Source organism: Anticarsia gemmatalis, chromosome 7, assembly GCF_050436995.1.
Source record: "Anticarsia gemmatalis isolate Benzon Research Colony breed Stoneville strain chromosome 7, ilAntGemm2 primary, whole genome shotgun sequence".
Classification (NCBI taxonomy): Eukaryota; Metazoa; Arthropoda; class Insecta; order Lepidoptera; family Erebidae; genus Anticarsia; species Anticarsia gemmatalis.
The window spans coordinates 10,713,643-10,723,235 of record NC_134751.1 but is presented as its reverse complement, the minus strand read 5'-3'; the positions used below and the strand labels follow the sequence as shown (position 1 = coordinate 10,723,235).

General features: G+C 36.5%; 2 protein-coding genes across 4 annotated transcripts; one reads left to right on the top strand and one right to left on the bottom strand.

The window, feature by feature from the left end:
• Positions 1–645: 645 nt before the first annotated feature.
• Tsp74F (Tetraspanin 74F) lies at positions 646–6,147 on the top strand. Of its 3 annotated transcripts, none has more exons than XM_076116038.1 (6): positions 646–841; positions 3,152–3,236; positions 4,336–4,527; positions 4,781–5,035; positions 5,376–5,507; positions 5,823–6,147. In XM_076116038.1, the coding sequence occupies exons 2-6, from the start codon at positions 3,159–3,161 to the stop codon at positions 5,868–5,870; spliced, it is 705 nt and encodes a 234-aa protein (XP_075972153.1). In that variant the 5' UTR covers positions 646–841; positions 3,152–3,158; the 3' UTR covers positions 5,871–6,147. The 3 variants fall into 3 exon arrangements, with proteins under 3 accessions (XP_075972153.1, XP_075972152.1, XP_075972154.1); XM_076116037.1 differs by lacking the exon at positions 646–841 and adding an exon at positions 1,766–1,917; XM_076116039.1 differs by lacking the exon at positions 646–841 and adding an exon at positions 2,006–2,145.
• Positions 6,145–8,979, bottom strand: LOC142973984 (uncharacterized). The gene is made up of 10 exons (XM_076116035.1): positions 8,842–8,979; positions 8,466–8,528; positions 8,086–8,247; positions 7,808–7,936; positions 7,614–7,690; positions 7,346–7,435; positions 7,117–7,272; positions 6,772–6,899; positions 6,494–6,600; positions 6,145–6,413 (listed from the first exon to the last, which is right to left on the bottom strand). Exons 1-10 carry the CDS (start codon positions 8,962–8,964, stop codon positions 6,237–6,239), a joined length of 1,212 nt encoding a protein of 403 aa, XP_075972150.1. The 5' UTR covers positions 8,965–8,979; the 3' UTR covers positions 6,145–6,236.
• Positions 8,980–9,593: the final 614 nt, after the last annotated feature.

The following is a 9,593-nucleotide window of genomic DNA, read 5'->3' as shown; positions in this document are numbered from 1 at the left end:
GAGGGAAGAGCCAGCAGTAGGACATAAAGGACCAACAAAAACATTCATTTTACATTCCTAAGTTATTCTCCTCTTTTGTTTCCATAGTTACTGATGTATATTTTAGTTCACTAGGTTTTGTTCTTGATCATATTTTGTTTTAAATCCTTAGATCATTTCAGTTCACTTCCTCGTTGATTCTAAATCTTTAAGCAGGTGGAGTCCATGTACCTATATTTTTTTCATAATTTACGTAACCATAATTTTACATATTAAAGACCCTGGATAGATTATTGGTTGAGCCTTTCTTTTCTAATCGTAAGTACAGACACGGTGGTCTTAATAAAATGATGCTATTGACATCTACTTAAAAATAAATAAAAATCAGAGAGCCATGGGTACGTACCTACATGAGAAAGTATTTTTTTTAAGAAGTAAGTTTTATGACATGCTTTTTAACAAAATAAGAACTTACTAGAAAGAAGTGACTAAAAAATAAAACCGTTACCCACACAAACTAGCCACTGCTACTCATAAAATCCTTTAAAAATCATTACACAAAGATGCAATCAAGTGACCTAGTTGCAAACACATAAACATAAGCAGACCCTTCGAAGGCTGTCCCGTTCTGCCTACGGCTTGTATTGGTGTTGGAGGGGCGTCGCCGCGTGCTTAGCACGAAACCAGTTGTGTTTGTAGCATTGACCACGACGCACTTGTCGCGTAAGACAATGAACATAAACAAAACTCGTGAATGAACACTCCATTATCGTAGTAACCAGTGACGTGCAAAGTAACAGTGATGATAAAGTGAAACCGTTTCGGCTAACGGTTCTTTACAACGATATCAAATTTCGTGAGTGTAAGTAATTCTATGTAAATATTGTATAAACGCCACGACCGCCGCTCGGCGAATGCGAAATTAATGTTGATATTCAACGTTTTTAAACATCGCTTCAGGTTTACTCTCTTGTGAACCGAGTTTTAGAAGTTTCTCAGGTTTAATTTTTGTTAACAGAAGCAATGCAATAAAGAACTTTCACTTATTAACATCAATGAGAGAATGGATTAGATGGACCTTGTGTTATCCGTAGGATCACCTTGAGTCATGTTGCGTCTGCGCAGGTCGTGTATCTCCTCTATGATGGATGTAATAATTCAGTGAGCACGTACATATAGCATGCATGATGACTACTTTACCATATTACTATTCCATACGATTCCTGCGTAGGATTGGTAGACAATAAGGCCCCCTTTTAAAATCATTGTCTTATAAGACTGAGTCAGACTGAGAGTGCAGTATTTATAGTAAAAAAGCTTGTTGCTTGCAGAATGCATATTAAGTTTGCATTTGTTTTTGGGTACCATCATGCCAGATAGCTTTACTTTATCTCCCTCATTCAGAACCTTATGTTGAAGCCAGCTGGAGACACGCTTACAGAATATGTATGTGCCGACTTTAATAAATATTAGTTCATTCAGCTGCGAAGTTACTTTATTAGTAAAGGTGTAATATTGCCGTCACCTAGATAATATACGAATTAATGCCAATATAAGTTAGAAATAACTGCAAAGGAATTCGTCAATATCAAAAAGATGTTTATTAAATATTATAAACTACAAGGAATTCCTCAATATGACAAGCAGTTAAAATAGACAGAGGACCCAATTTTTCTACTTAAGCTTAAAGGTTTGTTATTGTTACATCGGCTAGACAAATTCTCTGATATTAGACTACCTACATGATTTTAACAAAATAGGTAGATATTAAAGCAAACTTTATAAGGGGGTAGATTCATATTACTAGAAATGAACTCCTCATGTGTGCATAAATGCTATAACTCCGTGGTTGACATACTAAAACAAAATGCGAAACATAAGAAATCGTTTAAAGATCAATATTAAACCGAAAAAGAAATATAAATCTACGTATTGGAGGTGAGCTAACCGTTTTATAATTATTTGTCTCGTAATTTATTGGCATGAACTATGGGCACTGGGCACGGCATTCTAGATTGCTTAACTGATACAATGTCGTCAAGTACACATGTGACAATGATATAAAGTCAAGATAAATTATCTCAGACATTAATCTTTTGCATGTACATAATTGATGGTAATTTTTTTGGTCGTTTATCACAGTTCTGCGAGTTAATTAAAACACAGGTAAGACGGATGTATTGCTTCTACCTTAAGTTTTTTAGATTACCGGATTAGGTACGTAGCTACGCGTAGGTCCTTTATATACTGGTAGTTCTTTTAACAAATGCTTAACTATAATGTAGCCGATATTTGTACCGCGTCATCTACTAAAGGTAGCTAAACTTGATATGAGCTATTTTTCGCCTATATCATGAACCCATACTTGCACGGAATAAAAGGTATGCAGTTAGTGCAGTGTTCAAAGTCCCTTTATCCGCAAAACAAGAACCCATTGCAATCAGGAGACCAGATTAACTAGATGAAAAACTTGCAGCGTGACTTTACAAGGCATCTACCAACTAGTTAACTGTATTACGCCTGGGGTCTATTACACGCATTGACGACATTATAAACTATAAGTCGAATGAAAATCAGCTAAAATAAGACATATTTTTGGAATTTACTTGTAAATATAATTTTTGTAATAAATATAAAGTTATTTATGAAATCAGTTACTTTTATAAGCTGCACTGACTCTTAAGAAATCGATAATGTATGCGTGTTTCTAGAAGCATTATTGATGTACTTAACAGACCTACGTATAAGGCAAGTGCCTAATGCTGTAGGTGTATCAAAACGTGATTTGTTTAGTGAGCACCCCATATGTACGTTCACTTTCACTCTTAGGAATAGGAGCTTCAAGGTTCTGATGGCTGATAATAACCAGTACCGACAAGTATTATTATATTTGTTATTGACACGGGTTGAAAATTAAGATTTTTATTTTAAACAAGGCAATATGTTCGGTAGATACATTAGATTTAGCAGTGGAATATTACGAACTTAGGATAGGAAAAGCAAATAGAAAATCAGGAAGAATTATCGAACTGCATTCTGGTGATACGATATTTGATCCCGTGTTCGGCTAACTTTAATTTATAAACCATAATATTTCATTGTTTCATTCAATATGTTATTAAATTTAATATTAAAACCATTTAAATTACATTTAATTTAACTCTATTTACAGGATCGCTATGGGTATGGGCGGAGCAATGGACAGCTGCGGGAGGTGTATGAAGTTCTCATTGATATGCATCAATGTGCTCACCTTCGTAAGTTTTTACATAGTATATCCTTTTATATTAAACTTGTAGTTGGACAGAACCACGTCGGCTATGCTAGGATTGCAGTTATTCCATGGTTCCACCCAAGTATAGATTTCTCTTCCTTTTTCTGGTGCATCTGCTATTGTACACTGCAATTACTTATTTTGTTGTGGAGATACAAAAAGATACACGACAACATTAGATGACATTCTTCAACTTTTCGCATCTATCGACACGAAAAATCAAATTACTGTTTTCTGCCTATGTTTATTTAAGTAATGAACAGTTTTGATGGCCACTAAAGCTGTTCATGAAGTGTAGGTAGTGGTACCTAGTCATCATCCAGGTTAATACAAGGTTTACTCTATAATCTTTTTGAGCTGTCCAAAATATTATATAAGGTCAAGCTTTGTTCATGTCTAATGTTCATTGCCGCTAACATCAATCAAGTCCTTAATACCCATAAATTAGTGTACGTTGTAAATCAGTCATACAAAGTATGATGATGTAATAATACTCAGAGGTGACTACTCACGTTTAAAGTGTACTACGCTTAGTACTGATCATATCTTCACAATTTATGTAGATATACCTACATAATTATGTTGCTATTTAAAAGAAGGATATGGGGTGACATAAAAACATAAGAAAAAACCACTAAGAATAATCATATCCGCTTTTTTTACTCGCTAATTACATTTTAATTGGACAATTAATCAATCATCGCAGTAATTTAAGTCTTGAAGAGGAAACGTTGATTTTAGTTATCATCCGTCACTTATTTACAATCTACAACTTGCATCGAATTCAATTAAAATTGAAAGAAAATAATGTTTGTCCCCGAAACTTATGCATGTTTGACTGACTACGGTGAATATATTACCTAAACAGGCAGGGAATTACTAGTCCTTTTCAAAACTTTCAAGCTTATAACACATACCCTTGGCAGACGCAGATCGGCTGTGCGAGGTATTTCGGTTGCGATGATTAGTTTTCTTAAGCGTAGGTATGTTTGACTTCCACAATTACCAATCATAATGTTTATTTAATGTATTGCCAGTTTACGAGTAAGGGTAGTCGTTTATCATAAGATTGTGTTTTCCAGATTGGCGGTGCTGTAGCTCTTGGGATAGGGCTATGGATATGGCTGTCGCGGTCGTTCTCCACGACGTTGATGAGCAACAACATGTTCATCGCGTCGGTGGGCGTCGTGGTCGCGATGGGAGCCGCGATTATGTTGCTCTCCTTCCTCGGCTGCTGTGGAGCGATCATGGAAGTCAAGTGCATGCTTCTGACGGTAAGCTCAGATAAAGCTAAGTACTGTATTCGGTCAGATCCGTTAGAATACATAACATCGGATCATTTAAGAATATTTTATTTTGTATCAGAAGAATACCTAAATATTAAACACGTCCTAATGAAGACTCCATTTTTTTAATGATATTCTTTCTACTTGTTGCAATGTTCACTTTGTCACACCACACTACATCTGTCTTTTGAATGATTAGATAAAACTTTTAGACTAAACTTTTATCGTTCTTATGTTACAGTATTACATATTGGTGTTCATCATATTCGTGGTGATGCTAGTAGGCGGGATCCTACAGTTCGTGTTCAGGGAGAAGGTGCTCACGACGCTGGAACGCGAGATGTCTGCCGCGATACCGTACTATGGTGCTAAACATGAGTACACCAAGGCCTGGGACGAGACACAGACCTATTTGCAGTGCTGCGGAGTCAAGGGATACCAGGACTGGAATGATAACATACCTGATAGCTGCTGCAAAGAGGTTTATCCTGGAAAGGTATAAACTTAAACCAACATGAGTCTATTGAGTATATTTATTGTTAAGTATTATCAAATGAAAAAGCTCATAAGACACTTCACTTTATTTCCGCATTGTGTGTCCCTGTATACTTGCTCCTGAACTTCTCATGAAAAGTATATATGTAGAACCTCAACTTTCCAAATCTCTGAGAAATCCTGAACAGAAAAACTCAGAAAGACTTTTACAGGATTCGAATCCGAGAACTCTGCGCAGCTGTCGTGTATACACATCGAATACGCCAAAGAGCAGCCAAGCGTAGTAGAGTAGTAAAGGTCTTCATAACTTTTCAACATTTTAAAGTGTACGTATGTTTCAGAGATTGGACTGCAAGGTATCGCCGAACCCTACAACGATGTACATGACCGGGTGTCGTGATAAGCTGATGGAGTTTCTTCGAGAAAACGCTGTGTACGTCGGCGTGGTCGGGGTCGTCGTCGCTCTAGTTATGGTAAATGACTATATAACTTCTTAAGAAATATTACGTCTTTGAAGTACCATTATTGGCCTACGAGTATGACGTGGCTTAACGACTGTTATCTTAATTGACAACAACCGGGGCCGACTTTTGACGCGCCGACCGAAGCACGGAGACGCCCAGTTCAAATGGATTGACCGCGCCAAGGTTTACCGGTGACCGCAACTGGCTATGGGCGCCTTCCATCATTAATTATTTACAAATTATTTAATAAATTACGTTTTTGGGATGTGTTAAAAGTAGTTGATGTGAGCAAGCTTTTCAAGCTAACAGATATTTTTTTTCCAGTTGGTGGCTCTAATATTATCATGCGGATTGTTTGTGAAGATAGAATGATGACAAGGAAGACGAGACAAAAAAAAAGGATGGTGACTAATTAGAGTAAATAAATTATGTAGTACTGAGAGTATAAATTGTTCGATTATGAATGTGTACTTGTGATTAATTTGATTCGTGTCGTGTCATACAATGTTCATTTAAGGACGAGGCAGTAATGCAGCGCCTGTTGCATTTTACTGTCTTGTCTTGTGTGAACGTATCTTTAGTGTGATCAGACTTTTTCTATTTATTTTTTAAAATAAATTTGCAATAAAAAGTAGTTGCATACTTATAATGTGGCTTGTTATTATTAAAACACCCTTATTATATAAAAAAGAAAATCAACATTGTGGTATCAGGCATGTAATATAAAAAAATGGAAAATTATTTCTTATTTTTCCGTCTCGGCGGGAACTTGATGGTATTAGGGTTTCCCTCACGGTACTGGCCAGTGCGGGTGAAGTAGCCACTTGAGTGGATGACGCAGTCGCTGGTGGGAGTGCCGAGGGGCAGACCTAACGCACTGATGCGCTCCAAAGTCGGAGGAGGCCCGGCTATAATCTAGGAACATAAAATTACGCAATAAAGACCAGTGCCGCTATTGTCTATTCAAATAAAAGAGAATATCGATAGGTACTCACTCTGCCGAAGACAACATGTTTCCCATCAAACTGAGGCAAAGGCTTGAAGATTATGTTGAAGAACCCGCACACCTCGTTGTCTTTAGACACCACCATCGATAACACACCTGCACAATTAGAACCTTTAGTAAGTGACCTCTCCATAGCCAGATAGATTTGATAAAATATTATAACCTTACAATATAAAATAGCAACATGCAACGCGAATGTTACGAGTAGATAGTAACTTGTTTTGTAGATTTAAGGAGATATCTAGAGAAAACCAATAAAGAACAAACCCGGTATAGAATGCTTCAGTTTGTAGTTCTCAGCACCCATTGGTTGTATCTCTCCTTCAGGCAGGTAACACCCGAAGCCATTGTCCTTGGACACGTCGCCACCGCAGCAGTATAGGTCAGGCACTACCCTGTAAGGCAGAGGATAAACTAAAGCTTTGCTTGACAAAAAACCTTGCAATACGTGTGTTAACAGAAAAACGAGTGACGAAAAATATCATTATAATGATGCGATAAAATCTAATGACAAGATGATAAGTGTAGATTTATTTCGCTACTAAGCAAAAAATGGTTTAAACAATTAACATGTCTTCAAAGGAAGTAAGAAAAAAATATATTCGCTTTTACCTGAAGAATCTGGTTCCAGTGTAAGCATGTCCGTTAGGATCTCCCTTGAGGAGGTTTAGGAACAGCTTGCAAGTTTGCGGCACAATATCAGTAAATAATTCCACCATTACTTTGCCTATTTTTGAACCACCCAGCACCCTGATATCCAGTGAAACTCTGGAAGAGAACTTTAATAATTAGTGATGAATAAAGAAGATTATGATGATCAGTAGGTACTTATATGACTTACTTAGTGCGAACGACGCTTGGCGGCTTATCAAATGCTGGATCTTTCATGTCTTGATCTATTCTACCGGTCTTGAATAATATAAAAGGTAGTCTGAAATCAATTACGACGAATAAATTATAACGACGACAAAACAATTATTAGTCACTGCTTTCTTTTTTAACTATATTCACAATATCCTACTTAAAACTCATATTAGCAAGATCAGTATGGGGATGATTAATTTGTATAATGACGCAACGCAATAATTTTATGTGTTTAGTTTACTTACGATGCTCCGAGTATAAGCTTATGTTTGGTGTCCTCCCACAACTCGTCAAGTTCGCTTGTAAGCCATTGCTCGGATCTCTGAAATCATCTCCGTAACATTAATGTCTGCAGCTTATTGTGTTGTTGATTTATTTGAAGTCTAACTTTGTTTACGAAAATAGCAGTAACAAAATTAAATAATATGTTTGAACGAACAGCGATTAGGAGTCTGGAGTAGAAGTACAAGTTGTTCCTTTGAATCTCGTTGAGCATGCGTTGACGTTGTTTGCAGAGTAACTTGTTGTAATTCTTGTTGCCCTCTTCCATCCAACAGTCTACGTAACCCTGGGGTAGAAAACAAATAGATTATAACGGCTATTAAGTTGATTTCTGAACTTGCACTTAATATTTGTGGTCTAATTTGATGCACCTAAAATAATAATGGGATTAAATTAGCCGCAAAGGGAAATTAAGAAAAAAATCAGGCCACTAACCCCTGTTCTTTGAATTAAATTAATCTTCTTGAGCAGCTCTTTGTTGACAATCATGGTCTCTTCAAGCTGACGCGCGTAGAAGTCCAGTCGACGTGGCTTCAAGTACAGTTCAGGGAACAACTCCGGAGGACTGTCGTCTACGATGTGTCTGGACATTTGTAACTGTAAACATATTGTAAATTTAAACGGCGAAAAGCTCATTTTCTATATATTCTATACTCAGCTTAGCTCTACGACAAGATATTAGTGCATATTTATCAATACTTCCTTACTAGGAACCAGGACTACTATCATGGAAAATTAAAAATAACTCCAATTTGTATTTAAACGAGTTTCTCTCTTTTTTTAAACCAACGTCTCACACCTCTATTAGTACGTACCTCTTTTTGGTGATTACACCAGCAAGCATAAAAGTCCTTAGACAGCAATGGAAATCTTGGTGGCTGGAACATTTAATCGTTTGAATTACATATTACGTTGTTATATTGTAGACTAGCTAACCCGCGCAACTTCGCTTGCGTCACATAAGAGAGAATGGATAAAAAATTTCCCCGTTTATATAACATTTTTTACTGGCACTCTGCTCCTATTGGTCGTAGCGTGATGATATATAGCCTATAGCCTTCCTCGACAAATGGGCTATATAAAGAATTTTTCAAATCCAAGTACCAACCAGTAGTTCCTGAGATTAGCGCGTTCAAACAAACAAACAAACTCTTCAGCTTTATAATATTAGTATAGATATTTGATACTGACAAGTTTGAAGACTCGAGGCCTGCGTACGCGTGGTGGTCGCGGCTTCTCTGGTTCCGGCGGAGGAGTGCGAAGAAGAGGGTTCGCAAGCAAATCGTCACATGCTCTCTCGCGTACAGGATGCATCACTACTTACTATAATTCTGCCTATAATAATAAAATGGAGAGGTTACTATGTCTTCACCTAATTAAATGCTTAAAGTAGACTTGATATACATATGTATACTTTTTACGTAAACAGTTTATTAGTCTTGTAAACTGTTTTTTTTATAATATACTACTACTATTAAAACTAAACTTACCCCTTTTACCCAAAGCCTTAATCAGAAATATTAAACATTTAACATGGCCAGAATTATTTTTGAATCTGTTATTTTTACTATTCACTATAATTTTTTTGCAAGTAAACGTTTATAAGGCATACATTTGAGATGCCTTGTAATTATTTTGATCCAGGCGCCAAAGTTAATAAATTCTATAAAATAATTATATTCTGTGTCAGCCTGTCACATATTACTTCTTTAATTATGACGTATGTAATAGTTTTTCTGTTTTGTTGTAAAGGTTTATCGTTGAAGCAGAAACTCTTTACTTTTCTCTCTTCTCTGCTATATTTGGACATTAAAGGCGAACTATTTAGCTACCTAAGTATTGCCGCGCCCTGCAGCTTCATAATATGAAAAGTGAATATTATTCACTTTAGGATTATTATGCCTGCTTGCCACATAAAAACAAGCAGAAAACGCTTCAGCTTT